This window comes from Episyrphus balteatus, chromosome 4, assembly GCF_945859705.1.
Source record: "Episyrphus balteatus chromosome 4, idEpiBalt1.1, whole genome shotgun sequence".
NCBI lineage: Eukaryota > Metazoa > Arthropoda > Insecta > Diptera > Syrphidae > Episyrphus > Episyrphus balteatus.
In genome coordinates this window covers 48,282,585-48,303,668 of record NC_079137.1, presented here as the reverse complement: position 1 = coordinate 48,303,668, position 21,084 = coordinate 48,282,585, and the positions used below count along the sequence as shown (strand labels likewise).

Sequence of the window (21,084 nt, the reverse complement as noted above, 5' to 3'; positions counted from 1 at the left end):
ATAAGACTGAAAGAGAATTTTATTTAAGTAGAAGACAACATCTGTGTGTATTGACCTTTCAAAAGGGGAGGGATAAAAGCACTTTTTATCATTTCTGAGAAAATCTAAAAGATCAAAAGCAAAATTGTCATTTTTCATTTTTTTTAGAGCTCGATTAGTGGGATCATATTGTTGTTATCATTTAACTTGGACTTGTTAAATTAAGCGCTGAAATGTGAAGAACAGAACTGCATACTTACTTCAAAAAACATGTGAAATGTGATTACTGATTACTTTCGACAATAGACTTTTAACACGAACTTTATGGTTTCACTTTCAAAAATAAACTGTACCCTCGTGAGGGCTGCTTTTATTGAAGTTTATTTTTTCGGGATTTTTCAAGAAGATTTTCTATGGAGCATTTTTTGTCAAACGGAAATTTCTCTGTCCCATGGAGAATGTTGCATGTCAAATGAGGAAATTTTTATCCCAAGGGCAACGAAATTGGTAAACTCTCTGACGGTAAATATTACCTCAAAATCTTTCTTTCTGTATCATGTGGTGTGATCGTCCGTAAAAATAGTGTGCTAACGCGTTAAGGGGTACGATGACACACACTTCAGCAACAGAAAAATAAGCAATTCAGTTTCAACAAATTTATTTGTTGGCTTTACATTTACATACCATCATGAAATTTTAAGATATTTTGTTACCAAGTAAGTATAATTTCACAAATAAAATATTTTTTTTTTTTGTTTTAAACTAAATTCAATCTATTTTTATTATACAGAACTATTTAGATAAATAATATTTTACAAAAAAAAAAGATAATCATTAAAATATTTTTTTAAATTTAATTTTAAACGATGTAAAACTATAGTACTTGATCAGCCTGGTCAATAAAAAAATATTTATAAGAAAAAAGAATACCGCTTGTCCACCAATCCAATTGAATGTATTCCATGTTTTGAATTCCAATAAATAAGCTGGCAACAACCATAATCCTTGACCTAATAACCATATAACAAAGTACATTGTAGCCGTTCTAATTGGCATTGTTTGAAGATTATTCAAACAAATTGGTAATAATGCCAAATACCAGACGAAATATTGCGATGTCACAACAGAATTATATGTTACCGCAATGAAAGTCTGCGCAAAGATACAAAATGGTAAAGTTTGACGAAATTGACCAAAACTAATGGTTAGATATAGCATTAATAATAATTGTGGAAGGACTATGAGAATTTTTTCAATCAGCGAAGCTTTCTCATTGCCAGATAGATATTGCATTAGAAAATAAAGTGAGAAATTATGACGTGCATCTTTGCGAACGAAATGATAAAGATATGCTTCGTAGATGTAATTCCATCCGTAGAGATGATAGAAGAATCCAGTAAGTGCAGTCAAACTGACTAAAGTACCGATTACAAGCAGAATCTGTTGCATATTTGGCATTAAAATTTGCTTAAAAAACATCACAACATTAACAATTAGTTTTTCATTCAAACAAAGATATAAGGCCAAGCTAAATAGTATCGGATAGAGTCGAAGGTGAATAGCTATTCCATGTGACAAGCCAGCAAGAAATGAGTTCAAATTTGACTTTTCTTCCGACTTTGTAATGAAGTAAATTGTTAGAATGACAAAAAAGCTGGAAAATGAGTCCCCATTGCCTCGGGTTGAGATAACCATTGTCAGAGGATTATAGAGCCACATTAGAACCGAGTACTTTGCCAATTCTACAGGTCGATTATGGTTGTCTGGCAACTGTTTCCATTGGGAATTCTTTCCATATTGCATAAGAACCGATTGAACAGCTTTTTTGTACTGCAATCGAAGCTTGTTGGAAACTATTTTATAGATTAAGATAGCGACGAATATATCAAAGAGAGAGAAGATATATTTCCCTAATGACTGATGAAACAAAACAGCAGGAATTTGTATCATCGCCAAGAGAGGACTATAGCGATAAGTGTGTCGACGAAATGGTGATTCTCCGTTTAATACATGCCGTGCACCATCTGTTACCACTTTGTAGTCAACATCAGTGTATGGCACTTCCGAGTGCTGATCGTGTATTTGGCCATAGACTATTAGTACCAGTCTAATTAAAATCGAAGCAACCAAATGTTGGTTGATGGATATTTTATTAAAATGTTCTTTGATTTTCATTTTTGTTGTCTGTTTTGTTTTTCTTGTTTAATTTTGTATTTAATTTTTTATATTTTAGTTTTCATATCTTTGGCTGCTTGCTGAATACATTTTTTAAATAATTCAAATTCTTTATCACAAGCAAGATGTTTTATATTTAAATCACGTGAAACACAAGCCGCATATGCAGTTGCACTTTGAGCACATTTTCCTAAGAGTATTGGATAATTGTGCATCCGTTTATGGGCTTTGCGAACGGAATCCATTTAGATTTGATGGTATTGTAATATTTTGTAGAGTTTTTTTTTTTTTAACGACGATGAGCAGGAACTCGAGGTCCTTCTGGGATTGAATCAGCAATAAATATATCGTATAATGGTTTGGAGAAGAATGTCAATAAAGATGTTGTTAGGAAGATAATTTGAAAAGTACGTGGATTACGTTGGATCCAATTACGTTTTGGTAAAACTGCTGTTTGTCGTCTTTGGAATGGCTGTGACTTTTGTTGTTGGTATACGAGTTGGGACAGAAGCATTATTTCCTGAAAATAAAAAAGTTATTAGAAAGTAATTATTTTTAGGATATCAAATTTGTAATTTTTGTATATAAACCCATCATGGAAGTAAGTTTTGACATGGAGGAGAGACCTAACGCGACTCCACTCCTTCGTGTTATAAACACCTTATATGATTTACTCCGCCGTATTTAGCACTAGCCTTTAAGGAGCGTTCAAACTGAACTTCCATCTTTGGAGTCTTTATAGAAAATAGTTTTCCAGGTTCGTGGGTCTTGTCATTATAACGAATATCCGACGTAGAAATACTGGCTAGTTATGGACCATGTTAAAGCTTAGGATACTAGTCTTAGACCTGGTCATTACAATTTGAATTCAACACAACAGGTTTTTTTAGGCAAAAATTAAAAACTAACAAAAAAATATAATAAACAAACAACAGTTCGAGGAAACGTGTTTATTTTTATTATTTTGCTCTGCGTTTTGTTAAAAGAAGTTGAGATAACAGTCAGACAAGACCTAACAATGAGAGAGAATGCAACAAAAGTGGATCCCGGAAGCCCGTCTGCTGTCTTTATAAGATTTTTAAAACACTTTCCAGAGGGATTTTTGAAATAATTTTTTTTTAACCAAAAATAATTGTTCGTAAAAGTTCAATTTTCTCGAAAACGGCTGCATTGATTTTATTAAAAAAAATCAAATTTAAGTTTGTAATATCTATCTTTCTAGGAATTTTTTTTTTTCGAAAATTATTATTTCCTAACGGTACCTCCCATAGAACCGGTATTTTTTTAAATCTAATTTTCTGCCAAATCAATTTCGACGAATTATTTTATACAAAATCATTAATAGCTGCGTTCCTTTGGAAATATTTATCTAGTTTTTAGTACTTAAAACTACTTTGCTATACTGAAAAAGTAGTTCAAAGCAGCTTTAAGTACTAAAAAGTAGATAAATATTTCCAAAGGAACGCAGCTTTTATAATTTTAATATAAATCAGAAAATTTTTTTTTAAAAATTAATCTGTGAATCATTAAATTTTTCTTTTTTTTTTTTATAAATCAAATTTTCGAAAATGGGATATTGAAATTTTGGTTTTAGGTGTTGGTTAGTAATTTCTACAAAATGGCATACCAATTTTATTTAAATATTGTTTTTTTTTTTAATATTTACATAAAAAAAGGAGTTTTTTTTTTTTTAAGGCTCTAATAATTTTGATGTTCTTTTTTCTAAAAATGTATCAAATTAAAGAAAAAGTTAAAAACGATAGATTTGCTCCATAACACTGGTCGGAAACGAAAATAGGTAGACCTTGAACCAAACCATACTAAGGGATATTCGTGTTCTGAGTCCGAAGTCAAAATTTCACTGGCACCTCACTTTTTTGAAATACTTTAGTATTAACAGGTAACAACTCGTAATATGCCGTAAAATGTAAACGTCTGAAGTACTTCGTCAACAATCCTTATCAGTGTAGCTTAAAAGGAAAGTCCACAATTGACAAAATATTCACATTCTGGCAGATCTTGGAAAAAACCAGAAACACCAAACGAATACCCATCAACTGGCCGCATATACCAGTATCTACAGAAACGAGCTTTATAAAGCTATGTTTAGTTTCGGCATCCCGAATTCGGAGAATTGCACGCTGTTCCGGGAGGGATACTATCCGGGCCAGCGGATTTGTGTATGTCAAGGCCTTTCAGGAATCTTGCCACTGTACGAGTGAAAAAGAAGATTCATCCCATGAAATCACTTACGCTCTCGTATTTAGGGGAAGTCATTACACTAGAGGGCGGAGTAGAGATGACAGTGAAGTACCGCAAGTGAAGATTACCTTACTCAAGAGAGCTAACAAAAGGAGTGTCAAGAAAAGGGTTCCATTGCAACCGAAGATGAGAGAGTTTTTAATGTTTTTTTTATTAACTGTGGGACATTTTAGTATTTCTTGTCCTAATTTTTGATCATGCAAAAACTTGATTCGTCGAAGATGGATGAGCGTTCCTCGATTGTTTGAACTTGTTACCTCAGCAAAGTTGGCTTTCTAACTTTATTTTCTCGTTTTAATATTTCAAACCATGCATTCTCTTTCGGTTTGATAGTGTTAACCCTATTCGAGATAAGTGTCTTATTCCTCAAAAGAATTAAATTTGTGATCATATATGTGCTGGAGTCTACGTCACTACGGAGGGAGCATAGTGACTAGTTTAAGTTTCTGAAGCACTTTTTGAGGCCATCTCAGTTGGCATTCTCTTGTTGCCTAACAGTGACTAACAGTGTATTCATCAGAGTCAGAGGTAACAAAAAAGTCTAGAGTGTTTCCAGCTCGATCAACAACGTCAAAGATTGAGTTGGCTAGTGAATAAGCTGAGTTATGTGGTTTGACTCAGCGAAGACTTCAACATGCCTTCCTCTAGGTGTTGTCTGGCCAGAATAGTGAAGCTTCGGAGAATTCTGTAAATTAGAATCGCCCGTACTATTCATTTTGGTGCGAGAATAAAGGGAAACAATCGTAGTCGGATAGAGCATCAAATTCGTTAGAAGTTGATTCCATTATTGAAAAGCCGGCATTTTGCCTTTTGAGATTAAAAGATGTCCAAATCGATAACTGGATCTATTCTACTATGATTTCTTAAGATTGAATATTAGCTACAAAATATCTTTATATACAAAAATGAGAAAAAACCTAAAAAATCTATTATTAGTTGAAATATGAACAATTTGCTGTTCTGTTATTTCACAATACACGTTGAACTTACTTCTTCAGACTATTGTCGTCTTTTGTTTCAGTTAAATAACTTTGATCTAATTTAATTCCAGAGCAACACCAAGATTCCTTATGCCACTTCACGCAACACAATCGCATCTGCTCCAAGACTTCAAGACACTCACTTTCTTGCCAGTTGTTCGCTATCATCATAATTATATAATGAACAAGAAAAAATGCATTTAAAATTACGATATTTTATTTTCTCGTTTTAATATTTAATTACCTTTTAAACAAGCTTGAATTCTGCATGCGTTTGCTTTACAAGGATCTTTACGTGTATCGTATTTATTCATAAAAACTATTATAAAATTAAAAATTCGATCACGATAAAAGTCTTCATGAAATTTCGTTCTATTTCTTTAAAAAAAATACGGCAACGAGCTTGTCACTTTGACAGTTCTTTCTAGTTTTTTACGTTCCACTTCCAGTTGGAAAATTTTGTTTTGACTACACAAACAGTGGTGTTTACACTATGCTACAATCCACAGATTTTGGTTTGATGAAAAGTTTTTCTTAGGTTACGTTGACACTTGAATCATTTTGCATTTATTTTCACACGCAAGTTTGTAAGAACGTGTGGCATGTGCGACAAGTGGTATGTTGCATGTTGTACGTTACATATGTTGCAATTTGTATGTTGCATTTGCATTTTGTAGTGGCATAGCTACAAGGCGCCATCATAGCTACATAGCGAGATGGGCAACATAGCGACATATTGTGACATGGGCGATACAACATGGCGACATGGTGATATTTATGTAGCGAGAGCGACATGGTGACATAAGAACCGTTCCATTGGAGGTGGTAGTCTTCTCATAAGTAGATCTAGTACTACAATTAACACCATGATCTTTTACTCGATTTCTACTCACGAGTAATCTATCACCTCCACATCAGGGCTATATCGACAAGCAGAATGGTGATAAGGCGACAAGGTGACACAGCGTTATAGTGACTTGGACGATAAGTCAACATTTTAAAATTAGCGACAAAATAAAATTTAGTCATGCCTATTACCGAAGACGCAGATGCACTGCGGCGGGAGTGAGAGTCATGAAAAGAGAGAGTTTATGAAAATTTATGAATTCGGATTCGAAAACAGCATACCCAGGGGTCATGTTATAAGAAGAGAAGGTATGATCATTAGAGTCGCCATTTTACAAAATGGACTTATAGGTTTTTGATGATTAATTTGGCAAAGTCAAAAGCAACAACAATTTCCAAGACAAATTTGTTAACAACAACAATTTCAAAGGGGCAGCTGTCAAAAACTTAGGAAGCCATCTTTTTTTTCTTTCATCTGATAGTACCTTCTCTTCTTATACCATGCCCAGGGTTGACATTCTGTAACAAACGTTTACTTGTGTGCGGAGGGTTTGCTTAATGTAACTTGAAAAACGAAAGAATTTGTTTTGAATTTGTCACATTTTCTTTTGTTTTTCAAAAACGAATGATCGTTTTCGTTTCGTTTTTAATAGAATGTGGCCCAGAACCCATTAGAAACGAATACTTTGATTCTTAGAGAAGAAAAGAGATATTTAGAAGACTGAAACTAAATATTAAAAATAAACAAGATCTTACATAAATCGTAACAAATTTAGATAAACAATAAGTTTTAATCCATTAACTAATTTCTTTGATTTCTAGAAGCTGTTTATCCTTTTTGAAGAAAAATTACTTCTGTTTATTAAATTTGCCATTTGTAATTTTAAGTCGTGTCAATCTGGAATTGACTTAAGTCCCAAAAAGTCCTCTAATTGAAACACGTTTTGTTTTACATTCACTTAAAAATGATTATTATTTCCGTTTTAGCTTTTCATTTAATATTCTCAACTTATAAATTTAATTTAATAGAATTTTATTTTATTTTTCCTGTGAGCTAAACTTTAATACTAAACAATAGTTTTTTTTATTCTTCTTTATTTTTTTTTTTAATTATAATATTTTTTTAATTGTGTTTATTTATTTTATTTTTTATTTAAATACATATACATACATTATATTTAAAAATTATAATCATAAAATGATGATCAAAAACTACTTAGTATATAAATATATAATTTTTTTTCGTTTTCTTTTTTTAAATTTTTATTTATTTTTAATAAAATTCATCTCTCTTTCACTCAAAATTTGGCTTAAACATAACTTAATAAAAAAAATAAGGAATAAAATATATAAAATTAGGAAAAATCTAACAGAACATAAGAAACGATTGTAATAATTATTTTAAAAAGAAACCTAAAGAATCTTTGACATCTATTTTTATATAGACTTTATTAATATTATTATTTATTTTACAGAGCTAATTCCATGAATATTTTTTGTTTTTGTTTTTCTGGTTTTTGATTTTTATTTATGTATATCGATGACTTTTAAAACTAAAAGAAGTTTTAAATAGCACGAAACAAAAACAATAACTGTTTCATTTCGTTAATGAACAAATACTATAAACTCTCTTACAAATGTACTTTCTCAATAACAAAACAAAAAATATTTATATAAAAAAAAAATTATATGTGATGAGTTCACTGTTTGAATTGTTTTGCTTATATGGGTGGGGGCGGCGGGGTCAACCGGCTTACGGATCACCTCTCGTCGTTTTTGTTCTTTTTGGCGCTGGTGGTTCATCTTCTGATTGCTCACTTTTGATATTATCAAAAGCTGAAAGATTCTAAAATTTTGATTTTAAATTAGATTTATAAAAAAACAAGAAATATAAAATTAATTTTATTTTTCTTACTTCATTCTTTAATTTAGTTTCAGTTTTTACTTCTTCCTTTGTTGTTGAAAGATCATCGAAATCAGTCGATTGGTTGTTGTTGGGTGGAAGCGAGGATTGACGTTTTTGTAAAGGAAACGTTGTCGGTTTTTTTCTATCATTTGAAATATTTACAAATGTACCAGCCTTTGGCACAGAATTATTTTCCAAAATATCCAGGGGGATGTAGACTTTTCGATTTTGAAAATCTGGTACGGGCTTATAGTACATTTCTGGCAGGTGAATCGTAAATGAGAAGTCTCGACTATCGCACACGCCAACTTTGGAATTGATGATGTGCATTGCAAGATCACATATTGCCCACATTTTCTGAAAAAATTGTTTTTTAGAGATAAAAAATTCAGAAACCATCCACCAATTAAAAACCATCTCATAACATAAATTTAAAATAAATACAACATAAATAAAAAATAAAAGAAGCATGTGTAACAAACAGCAAAAAGTTTGGTGAACCTGTATCATGATCAGTAAGATAATCAAGTTAGGCTTTTTAGAAAATGTAGCCGACGAAAAAATTCAAAAAAGTAAAAAAATTTCGTTTCCATTAGGGAAGCTTTTTGAGCGCTTTGCTCATTATTATATTCATTGTCTTTCTGTTTGATAGGAGGGTAAAGACCCAAAAGTAAATAGCCATGACAGGTAGGTCTAACATCTTTGCTACGAGCACTTGATGTTTGGTTGGCTGTTCTGGAGCAAAATAAATACAGCATTAGACCGAAAAAGACAGAATATGTTGCTGGCTTGTTGAAGGTAATCTATATTTCATTTCAAAGCTTTTTCAATCAACAGCTTCTAACAATTAATTTCAGAAATAGGTGAACTGTTTTTTTTTTTTGGCGACATTGGTTTCTCACTAATGCTCTGGAAACTTATATAGACCGGAGGGAAGTGTGTGAGCTTAGAGAGAAAAATCTATGATTATCCAAATCGGGATCATGCTATAGGATTCACTAAAAAAAGTTGCAAATAAATTATCGATGGAAGGAAAGCCATAGGCCTTTCTCTTAATATTAAAAATTGATAGAACCGATTTAGTTGAGAGATGAGGCTTAACTGCATTTTTTTCAAGATATTAATGGCAAAAAAAGCTGGAACCTGAAACAAGTCCGCATTTCCAATAAGCAGATTTATAAAATTATTTTGGTTTTATTGGTTTTACTGCTGACGCAATTTCAGTTTTTAAAAACTTTTAAGAAAATTCAACACAAAAGAACTGAAAACATTCGCAAAAATCTTAAAAAATTAATAACAGTGTTAAAACACAAGAATGGAATAAAATGAGTGAGGATGTAGATTGCAAGCCAGTATAACACATGTCTTAAAGCACCGCAAAGTAATTAAAAATCGAAGTTGGGAAACAAAATTCCCCAGAAGAATCACGATACAATTTATTTGGGTCTTTTTAATTTTCTCAGCCTTTTGTCCCGTTCTTTTTTGCCAAATCGTTTGATGTTATGCACATCCGAAGCAAAAATATTAATGGAGTTAGATGAAGTGTAGGTTTTCAACGATTGGCAGTGTGGGGATAGAATTAGAGGAATTGGTGGACTCTGATTAGATTCAATAATAATTTCAGTGCAACGAATGCTTTTTTGGTGTTAGAAAAAATATCTCTTAACAGCGAGCGAGCTAGAAAATAAGAGCACCCTCTCCTAAGCGCTGAATGAATTGGTTTCTTTTAGAGCTCTTGATACCCGGATACCCAAGTACTCGCCCGAGTACCCGGGTACAAGAGTTTTCGGGTATTACTCGGGTAGCCGGGTACCCGAGTATTCGGGTACCCGAGTACCCGGGTACCCGGTTGTTTAGTTACCCGAATACCCGGGTACCCGGGTACTCGGGTATCAAAAGAAAAAAAAGTATTTGTTAGGAAAATTGTTGATACTGAGCTTTTTAAACGGTAAATAACACACCATAGGTATAAGATTGAAGGCAAAAATTAAATTTAAAGCAGTTCTCCAGTCAAAGCGAAGAATTGTCATCAAAAAGAGTTTTAACTTGGTTTACTAGCAAAAATCAAAAGATGCAATATCCGCATCGTCTCCATTTCTCTGGGTGGCCGAACTATGCCCACCGGAAAAGGGTCCTCAAGTAATACCCGAAAACTCGGGTATTTGTGAGGACGGGTACTACCCGGTCGAAATCAAGAGCTCTAGTTTCTTATATTAGTGTCACGCAAGTGCACAAAATGTGGTCAAAATCAGCGAATTTCAACAATAGTAGTATCAATTTTACTTACAAAATTATACGCATTATCATCTGCATTTGGTGTCGCATCTTCGTGATTCTTAATTTCTTCAACAAGATTTTTATAAAATCCATATGAAAATGTGTCTTTGTTGGCCAATAGAGGTTCCAAAGTAAATCGCAGACATTTTTCAACGTCTTTCAGCTGTGCTCTATCTTCATAATTTGTAAATTGTGGATCATGGGCTAAAACTGGAATTGCAAATGACAGCATGTAGTCAGGTAAGATCTTAGTCGCTGCACAATCTTGTGGTGCTACAATGTAAAACAAGAAACCATTTAAAAAATCTTGTAATTTAATTTAATATAATAAAATTTACTAGTTGTTGCAATTGTTTTCATGTATTCCCTTCTTCTGCTTACATCAGAGTCAATATAATGCTTCATTTGTTCTATAAGTCTGTAAATAAAAGATTAGAATGGTTAAAGAACATTGTATTTCATATTTTGGAAATTAAAATTTACTTCTTATCTTTCTCGTGTCCACACAAGGCATAGAATCCCATAAAATCAAGAGGCAAACATTTATTTGGCAGTCCTTTATTAAGACCCTTGTGCAGTTTTTTAACAAAAATTTCTCTAACTTCTCGGACTGGATCAAACTGCAAAATACAAATAAATTTCTTAGGTTTTGGAAAAAATTCATAAGTGAAAAACTTTACCATCAACTGAGACAGATTAAAGTACTGTTCACTACTATACTGATCTCCCACACCTTTTTGCTCACAAATCTTCAACATTGAACAAGCAGCAGTTAAACGCAGCCACGATTTCTCAGCTGGACACAATCTATTTTGTTCTAGTAAATCACCTCGCTGATTGATGAACGCACTTAGCATACGGAATGTCTTCTGTGCCGAGTGTTCATCTGTTTTCAAGCCCAACAGCCAACGAGCCATTGTTTTGAGGGCATCCAATTTGCATAATGTGTCCGCAGGTAGTGCTGATTCCTCACACCATTCCTCAGTTGGTAAAACATATGGACGATTTTCGGGTATTCCTTGAATGAGCAACTCTTTAACAACGCGTCTTGCAATCATATTTTTGATTTGTGTTTGGAACGCCGATGGCATGTTATAGGCAATATGACCTAAGCACACAACCTTAGTTCGATAATGTTCACAGTTCGGGCCAAATGTTGATTTGAGGACGTCAATAATTTGTGGAAACATGGGATGTACAACTGGTGGTTGATCCGGTTCGGATGTGGTAGATTGTGTGTTAATGAAAATACAACGCACAGCATGCTTGGCTTGTTTGACAGTTCCAGATAAAGCAAATTCACGACATATAGGTACCATCTCATTGAGAACGGTATTATCGACATCACAAAGTGGCTTATAACGTCCCAAATGAGTGAATGCTTTTAGAATTAGAGGCGCCGCATATGGGACATCATAGCTCATTAAGGCAATCATGTGGCGCATTGTGGTCTTGTTTAAGAAGTGTGCAGAGAATATATAGGAAAGAACCTAGAACAGAAATATAGTTTAGTTATTGTTGAATGAAAGAAAGAACACATTAAAAAGAGGATGTTTATTACAGAGAACGTTTTTTTTTTTTTTTTTTTAATAAATCTATACTTTGTTTCAAGGAAACGGTTTTTCTATTTTTGAGCTTTTACACTTATGAGCGAATACAAATAAAAAAAAATACGTAAGAAAATAAGTAATTGGGGATGTAGACTGGTAAAGAACATTTTTCAAAACTGCGACACCGAGTTGCTGAAAAACTAAAAATACCAACGAATTTTCAAATCTAAATGGGGTGGACAGATAGATAACGACTTCAACGTATTGGATGTTCGCAACTAGTGGGTATTAGAGAGAGACTGAGTTGCTTAGAAAGGCTTGTTGGTTAAGTCCGAAACCCAATCTGGATTATAAGCATAACAAAACCATAAAGCTAAGTCGAATTTCCCCGTAACTTTAACTTCTTCATCATTTTCAAGGAAAATTTTTGAAGAAAAAAGAGTATATTGATTGCTCTTACTCGAATTTTTCCCAAACTATCCCGTGAAAGTTCGACTTTGAGGGTTCTGACTGTATTTCAAATGGGTCTACGTTTCTCAGGAAAGTTTTCTATGATTTCGAGGTGACGAAAGCCGTAAATAATCACTTAATGCCTATCAAAGAGTAGCTCGAAATGAATTTATGGGACGTTGATAGATCACTCTTAGGTTCTTAGTTCATCAAATGCATGGATTCATTGGAACAAATACACTTGATTTTGTTGTTCGATACATTTTGTGAACTTGAAAAGTTTTAATGGAATTCGTGCAAGCACTGCTATTTTCGTGTCTGTATAGTATATCGAGGGTAAAAGCGTAAATTGGAGGTCTTCCCTGACACACAACAGAGCTGATCGTTGAATTTTTTTCAATTAATCAGGATTGGTCAACTATCGATCTGATGACCGTTAGAGGAAAATACATGTTTATTTCCTATGACTTTCATTCAAGAAAAAAGTTCTACAGAAAAACTTAGATTGACAATTTTATGTTTCTTTCTGAAGAGGACAAGTTACGTTTTATACCCAGAACCAATCGATATATCTATCTGATTGGGTTGTTTGATCGCCTTATAAGAGTTCTATTGGAATCAAAAATTACTTCCCTAATATCAATCACTTTGAATCCTCTTGAATTGTTGGAATTTCTTTGACTACATTATTCCAGACAAGTGCGAATAGGAAACTTCCGTAGAGGCGTACCTCTACCGACTGACTTTCTGGTAAAAAAGCCACCTAGTTTTGTATCATACTTTTAAATAAAAATTCATCAAGTGATTTATTGTGAAATTTTCCAGCCCCTTTACGGTAGCATTAACATCAACATTGTTGAAAGCGCCTAGTTGCAGAAATCTCACATTTTTCATGTAATTCCACATGGCTTTGTTTTAGTTCTTAAAAAACGAATTTCAACAACACCATACTTAGAAAACAAAAAGTCAAGGCCTCGTCATAAGGAAAAGAGATTCATAAAGATTATTTTTACTTTAACTTGATTATTTCGATGTTATATTTCAAAGTGCTGTAAATCTCTGTTTAATGTTCTCTCCCAACCGCTTAACATTATGTTGATCAACACTGTTTTTTTAGGTGTTGACCAGAATGCGTTCGGGTCAAAAAGTGTAGAGCAGCGCTATTGAGCGAAACGTCCACATTTATTTACTCCACTTTGTTGATGGTGTTGATCATCACAAATCTACATAATGTGGACCCAGCTTTACCGAAAAATAAAATAAATTAATCCAATGTGACGTCAAAAATGCTTTCTGTCTAACCTGTTTTATGAACTAAAACCACCATTCAAACACAATTTCAAAAATCTTACTAAAAAATATTCTATCAATAAAATTACTATAGTTACAAACTTACTGTTAATAGTCTCAAGCCACGTTCACCGGCCTCTTCACGTCGAATACCAACTTCATCAACCATTTCTCCATCTTGCATACAATTTTCAACAAGTCTAAATAAAAAAAAATTAAAATAGAAGACTTGATAACTAGTTCAAATATTAGAAAAAAAAAAACACTTACCCAACTAAAATACCAATTGATTCTCTATCAACCATCACGGAAGCTATTCTCTCCAACAACATTTTAACTGTATTGTAATACAAGTTGGTCATAATAGGATTACCCAGTTTTTTCAACAAAGTTGACATTGTATCAGCGCATTCTTTACACGAAACGTCACGTTTAAGAATGGTTTCCATGCAACGCAATAGCACTGGATCTTTTCTCATGTTCACAGTGAATTTCGTTAGATATTCACTTGCCTTCAATGGATCAGGCAGTAATCTTTAAAAATAAAAAAAGAAATTATATTTGAAGAAAATTAATTTAAATTTATAACAAACTTGGTTATAGCAGCTAGTTTAGCATTAAGCTCCTTCTGCAGCTTAGTTGTCATCTCCTTTTGATGGTGTAATTTTACCCAATCACTAACTGTTTTGCGAATTTTCATTTGACTTTTTTGCAATTCAATAAAAGCTTTGGTAGCATTTTCATCCAAAGTTCCCAAAAGATGATATAATTTCTTCATTCGTTCAGTTGCATCTAATTTATACGGCACCAAACATGTAATCAATAGTCTTTCAACCAATAGACGATCCTCGATGCCAGGCATATAATAACCATGTAGAATTTTATTCTTAATCCAATCGACTGCATTTTTAGTTGCTTCTGGGATATCATTTGGTTCACATAATGTTTGTTTATAGATCATTGCCAACCCATTCATGGCCTCTTTGCGTATCTTGAATTTCTTATCGAGGGTGCGTTCTTTAACAAATTCTAGCAAATCCTCAGACTCACATACCACCTTGAAATCTCGTTTGGCAGTTTCAACAATTGCCATTACAACTTCATAACGAACTGTTTCATCAGAATCGTGTTGGCGAATTTTCAAATTATCAATTATATCACCGCGTAGATGCGGATGATTGAGAAGGAAATGCATTGAACTTTGAACGCATTTAATGCGTATCGATACAGCAATGTCACAAAATCGCCCAAAGAACATACGAAGCAAAGTGGGGTATTTCTTTGAAAGTGTAGAGCCTTTCTCGGAGAACATTCGAGCAAGTAAAGTAACGGCCTCTGTTTGAAGTTAAAAAAATATAATAATAAAGTTTTATTACATCGATATATTCTTACTTTGTCGTTCAACTTCATTGGTAGACTTGAGCTTGCATTCCATATGTGGCAAAATTGAACACAATATTTGTGGATTGATAACATTAAGCTCATAGATGAGATCATAGATTTTAGGTGAAATCTGATAGTTCTTATCCATTTTGTCCATTATAAGAGCTTGATTGAAAAACTAAAAAAATATATCTCGTTAAAAATTATCATCATAAATAAACAATAATAAAGAACTTGCAATTTTAATGACTGATTCTAATGAATCACTTGTCTTAACAATCAACTCTCTGGCCAGATGATAAGCATGTTTGTTTGATGTTTTTAATGGCTCAACAATATTGATTAGAATCAGATCTAATAGATCGACGGTAAAATTATCAGCCTCAGTTATCAATGGACTAAGTATATCAACAATAAAGTTTTTAACTTTTCCACTATGTTCATCACTGTAAAATAACAAAACATTAGTTTTAAATTCCATAGAATCATAGAAAAAAACTCTTACTTAATAATTTTAAACATCATGGAAAACAATTGACCAAAGATCTCCTGACAGTCTTCTATTTCAAAGCACATATTGAATGATTTAACATAAGCTAGATTCTCTAAGAGATAAAAATATCTCTTGAATGATGGATCTTTAGGATCTCTGAGACCATGCAATTGTTTAATGAAGAATAAAAAAATTTGTTTTATTTGTTCTTGGTCTTTGTATGGCGCTTCAGGTGCGTATACACGTAGAACATCTGCAATACAACATGCTACTAGTAATTGAACATCACGTGATGGATGTTGAAGGAAAAATTCATCGACTAGATGTAATGCCAATGGGATGTATTGTTGATATAGTCCATCATCTTGTCCCATTGCCTGAAGTGTATGAGCTAGAGTCTAAGAGATAAACAAAAAAAAAATATTATTTAAAAAACAATTAAATGCTTATTTCCTATTTTGGAAATTTACTTTTAGTCTTCTTATTAGTTCATCAGTACCCAGATCCTCGGTGAGCGCCCTACACCCATTCGGGTACACTATATCCGTCATTTTGAATTACGTCTCGTCCCTTTTGTGCTTGGGTGGTACTGAAAATTATGAAAAAAAAATTTGAATTTTTGCAAACCGTAAAAATTGTGACGAAGAAAAATATGGTGGGAATATCGGAAGAGAAGATTTCTATTTCGAATTAAATACAGACAAGAGATATAAGATGAACTACGCAAAAAACGGCCAATTAGCTGGAATGGAGGCAAATCGTGTCTAAGAACTTACGCTTTTGGAAAAAAAAAAAAAAAAAAAATAGAATTTACCAGATTAAAAAAATCCGTAACCTTTTGGAAATAAATTGCCAAGTACAATAACATCATAGTCTTTGATGTCTTCGTATAATTTTTTTTTAAGAGCTCGTAGAAACTCTCCATGGAACATGATGAGGTGCTAGCTCACGGAGTTGAAACTCAAGGCTTTCCTCTTAAGTGTGCCTATCTGTTTAGAACGATGAATTCACATTTAAATATGCGCTTTTGATGAAGGTAGCTGCCGCAGTGCCCCTGAAAAATATGTTTTTTAGATGGATTTTCCAGGATTCCAGTCGATCGCTCTACTCATTGCTGCACGGTGTACTACAGGTTTAAAAGCAAACACACCAATTTGGGATACCCTCACCCTCAATTAACACCTCGTATTTGATTTGAGTTCAAAAGTGATTTCGCTCACTAAGAGCAAAGTCCATTTCACTTTTGAGCTAGCCTCCTGATCCACTGATATAAGTTCTCTACTCTAATATAACCTAACCTAATCTAGGCTCCAGAGTGAACTGATGAGAATTTATGGCTTGGCAAATTTAAGAGGAAATTTATTCAGGGGAGAAATGCAATTCGCTACTTCAAGAAAACATTGATGGTAAAAAAAAAACGATAGAAAAGGGAAGGCATGAAATATTTCTTCGGTGTTCGAGAGTGTCAATTGTTTCACAGATAGAAGAATTCCCTATTAATCTTAACGCTTTGTTTTGAATCCGATCAAGTAAATGCAAAGATGTTTGAAAAGGTTCAGCCCAGATGTGCGAATTGTGTTCAAGTTTGGGCGGATACACGCTTTATGTATTGTAGCCAAATCAACGGAAGTAAATTATTTCCTACAACGACCGAGGAAACCTAAGCTCTTAGCTGCATTTTTAGTAATTTCTAGTATGTGGTCGTTCAACGAAAAATGGTCGGAAAAGGACATAAAAAGCACTGAAAGACTTTCAGTTTCCTCTAACCAAATCCCACTCATAAAAATGGACTGCGTGGATATGTAAGGTTTGAGTGACACGAGGCAGAATTGAGTTTTAAAAGTGTTAAATTCCACGGTGTAAATAATGACCTGAACACTGAACAATTCTGTGAAGAGGATTAGAAGATATTTGTCAAAGGTCTGACGGTCGTTTAAAATGTTTTGTTTCACAAGATAATTCATAATCTGACCATTAACTTAAGTTTCCATGACCTATGAAAGTATGGAGGTAAGTGCAATTGGTCGTTAGTTTAAGGGGGACGACGATTCATATTTTTTTAGGGATAGGCTGAACAAAGGCAGCTTTCCATCTTCTCGGAAATATGCCAGAAGGGTAAGATAGATAAAACAGCTTACACAATCGTTAAGCCAAGGTTGAAGAACACCTCTTCAAAACTAAATGAGCTTTTAAACCTGGACCGGCGGATTTATTTATGTCGAGATCTTTTGCTACTTTTCCAACAACACTGCAAAAATTGGGCTGCAGGAAAATTTGCTTTTTCTAATGAACCAACTGTTGGAGTATAGTTGAAAACGAGCGTTGTATAGAATATTTGGACGAATTTTTAAGTTTTTAACAAAGGACCAAAAGTTCTTGCTGCACTTTCGACATTTAAGAATGTATTGCCTTTCTTCTTTGTCGTACTAAAATTTGCACCTTGGAATCACAACATTACAAGAGTTATATTCTTGTTGATATTCTGAGTTGAACCACAACTTTTCTTTAGGTTTTAAACTCTTTTTCCTATATGGGATAAACGTTTTTATACCCAAGAGAATCATGTTGGAAATCATATTCAAGAAACATAATGACCACTTGAAATATCTAAAAAAAGTTATTAAGGCCAACCCAAACAGCTTTTTCATATAGCCATACAGTTCTTTGAGGAATTTTTCGTTTACCAGAGGAAAAACGACTGAAATTACGCAGTGATCCGATTTCAAAGCAGATGACATATTTAGACCATATTTCTCAGGGGGAACGTAAGGAATAAATCAAGCGTGTTAGTACCTTTTGGATCTCTTCCGTCTTATATATGTTGTTTGGTTTTCCATTCATCTTTGTTAAAAGCAATTTGTACACAAAACTTATTTATCAGCCCACATATTTTTGGTTTTAGAGTTAAAGATCATCCAATAAAACAAATCAAATGTTAATTCACAAGCTCTGAAACTTGAAATTCAATGGAAAAGCACAACCACAGACAGATAATTTTGCGTTTAGAAGTTTGACATTTACATTATGATTTAAGACTATAAATCCATTTAAATATATAAACTTTGGATTTAAGAATTCTTAAGACATCTTTTGAGTTTTGAGTGATTAATAAGCAAAAATTTTAATCCTTGGATTAAAATATTGCAGATTTAAATTAATCTTAACCCAAGGTAAATCCAAAATGAATAATGTGGGCGGAGGATTTGCATAGCTCTTTGGTGACGAAATGATGCTATCAATCCGTCTAGGTATAATACGAAAAAGTATTTTGAAATGATTATTTACAATTCTCAACCAGAAAATTGAAAATTGTTGCAAGTTACAGTACCGTCAAGTCAAAATTTGACTTTGATTTGGTATTTAATACCAACCAAACTTCAATAACTTGAGTCGAATAGTTAAATAATGTTTAAAACTTGGTAACATTTTGAAACACAGCCAGAAAAGGCTATTTTCCAGTACAAAGTACTCCATACAACTTTTATTTTAGAGCTTAATGCAGATATACCTAAGTAGGTACTAACTAGTAGATATGTAATGCATACCAAAAGAGCACATCAAACAAAACTTTCAACTTCTATCAAAAAAAGTATTTTTTTGGTATTGTCGTTCCAAACACAACCACTTTCAGTCCTCGACGACATGGAATACATGAAAATTAGTGTTTAAAGATAGGTGTACATAAAAATGGAAGGTAGGTGTACATTAAAAAAAAAAAAGTAAATAAACAAATCTCTCAAATTATTAATATTTAAATAAAAAAGAGTAAAGAGCGAACAAGTAATAAGTTACCCCCACTCCTCATTTTCCTATCGGAATTTGCGCCAAACGCACTTCCAACTTCATCAAGGATAAAAAACCCCAAAAAAAAAAAATCATTTAGCTACCACAATTATTTGTTGATTGTTGCGCGTAGGAATCAAAATCAAGATAAAAATCAAGTAAAACTGCATCTATCTATCCCAAAATAATAACCAAAAAAAAAATACATCAGCAGATAAGAAAAATCCAATTTGGAACTTTAGAAAAAAAAAAATTAAAAACAGGAAGGAAAAACTTATAATAAATAAAAATGTGAATTAGAAAAAGACAAACAGAAACCACATTCGGCTTTTTTTATGATGTTTTTTTTCCTGTCCACACGGATGAACCCCCTTCCCTAAACTTTGCCAAAAAAGTGTCCACACCACACACACAAGTATATACGACGAATATACGAACCTTTTTTTCTGTGCAGGTGCAAATTTTCAATCAAAAAATCCACCAAGAAATAACTAAAAAAAAAACTTAACAAGTTTTTTCCCAATGAAAATTGGAAATTTAAAACATCAACTTTTGGAATAAATTGTTTTTCACTTTGTTATAATTCACTCAGCAAGATGTGGAGTAATTTTTGCGACGTCTTCCTATCGCAAAATTGTATTTTTTTTTTCGTTCTCAGATTTTTTTTTCTCTTCTCTCAAAATTCACTAATGCATCATGAAATATTCTTTAGTTGGCAATGGAAAAATTAAAACTACATTGAAAGTGAGCACATAATTGTTTTATAATATATTTAGAAATATTTTACAAATATTGAGGAATTTAATGCACATTTGCATTTTTGTTTTTGATACGATTTTGAGGGAAATATTTATCAAAAAATAATCGCAGTGGTAGTTGGCGTGGTGTTTTTGTCAAAAATACGCCATCTTTTGAGGCGTCTTTTCTTCCTACAAGAGAGGGACTACTCTGGGAATGAAGAAAATGATTTTTCGTAATTGTTTTATTTCCGGCTTAGATGGCGCCATCTGGTTTATGTTGTATAGACTGAAATGCAGGTGGCGCGATTAAGTGGAAAAATGAACTTTTTGATGAAATGTTTATTATAATTTGATGTTTTTGATCAGTTTTAGATTTTATTTGTATTTTTGTGTTCTAATGGTTTATATAAGTATTATTTTTAATAAATAATAATTATTTATTTACAAGTTGATTTTGAGATAAATTTCCTGTTGCATATTAGAAGGCGAGTTGTGAAAATTATTATATCTGAGAGGTTACGGATTGGGGTTAGCACATTTGAATTATTTTTTCTTGGATTGAAAATACTTTTTTGGGTAATTTGAATAATTAGGAAAACAAACAGCAGATCTAGGCACATTGAGATACTACGAAGAGAAAGAAATAGAAAACCTTAAAAGAGTTGTTAAACGAAATAAGATGATTTGTAATGAAATAAATATTTAGGTAATTTGCGAATTGGAAGGAATTGAATTGAATTTTTTTATTGAGTCTTTTAGGTTACATTTGCTGTCTTAGTCTAAAATAACAATTCTTTCTCAACTTTTATTAGTTAAACTGGCGGCTATAATGTATGGCCTGCTCTTTCTATTAGTTTGCAATAAAATACAATGTTTGCCTCATGGCTGTCAGTAAAATGTTTTACCTACTCTTGCTCATGACAGAGGGTTGTGTATGCTTTTGCTGTGACGTTTTGTCGTTATCTGTTAC

General features: G+C 32.8%; 3 protein-coding genes across 3 annotated transcripts; all 3 read right to left on the bottom strand.

Annotated features, from left to right (window-relative positions):
- Window positions 1-781: 781 nt before the first annotated feature.
- LOC129918731 (GPI mannosyltransferase 1) lies at window positions 782-2,468 on the bottom strand. Its single transcript, XM_055999432.1, has one exon. It carries the CDS (start codon window positions 2,152-2,154, stop codon window positions 814-816), a length of 1,341 nt encoding a protein of 446 aa, XP_055855407.1. The 5' UTR covers window positions 2,155-2,468; the 3' UTR covers window positions 782-813.
- Window positions 2,469-2,533: 65 nt separating this feature from the next.
- Window positions 2,534-5,804, bottom strand: LOC129918732 (cx9C motif-containing protein 4). Its single transcript, XM_055999433.1, has 3 exons — window positions 5,641-5,804; window positions 5,407-5,557; window positions 2,534-2,674 (listed from the first exon to the last, which is right to left on the bottom strand). The coding sequence occupies exons 1-3, from the start codon at window positions 5,708-5,710 to the stop codon at window positions 2,668-2,670; spliced, it is 228 nt and encodes a 75-aa protein (XP_055855408.1). The 5' UTR covers window positions 5,711-5,804; the 3' UTR covers window positions 2,534-2,667.
- Window positions 5,805-7,527: 1,723 nt separating this feature from the next.
- LOC129918306 (sister chromatid cohesion protein PDS5 homolog B) lies at window positions 7,528-20,449 on the bottom strand. Its single transcript, XM_055998773.1, has 14 exons — window positions 19,813-20,449; window positions 16,062-16,180; window positions 15,604-15,989; window positions 15,337-15,544; window positions 15,108-15,276; window positions 14,309-15,050; window positions 13,986-14,249; window positions 13,822-13,915; window positions 11,106-11,915; window positions 10,909-11,045; window positions 10,764-10,843; window positions 10,436-10,698; window positions 8,158-8,505; window positions 7,528-8,088 (listed from the first exon to the last, which is right to left on the bottom strand). Exons 2-14 carry the CDS (start codon window positions 16,140-16,142, stop codon window positions 7,996-7,998), a joined length of 3,675 nt encoding a protein of 1,224 aa, XP_055854748.1. The 5' UTR covers window positions 16,143-16,180; window positions 19,813-20,449; the 3' UTR covers window positions 7,528-7,995.
- Window positions 20,450-21,084: the final 635 nt, after the last annotated feature.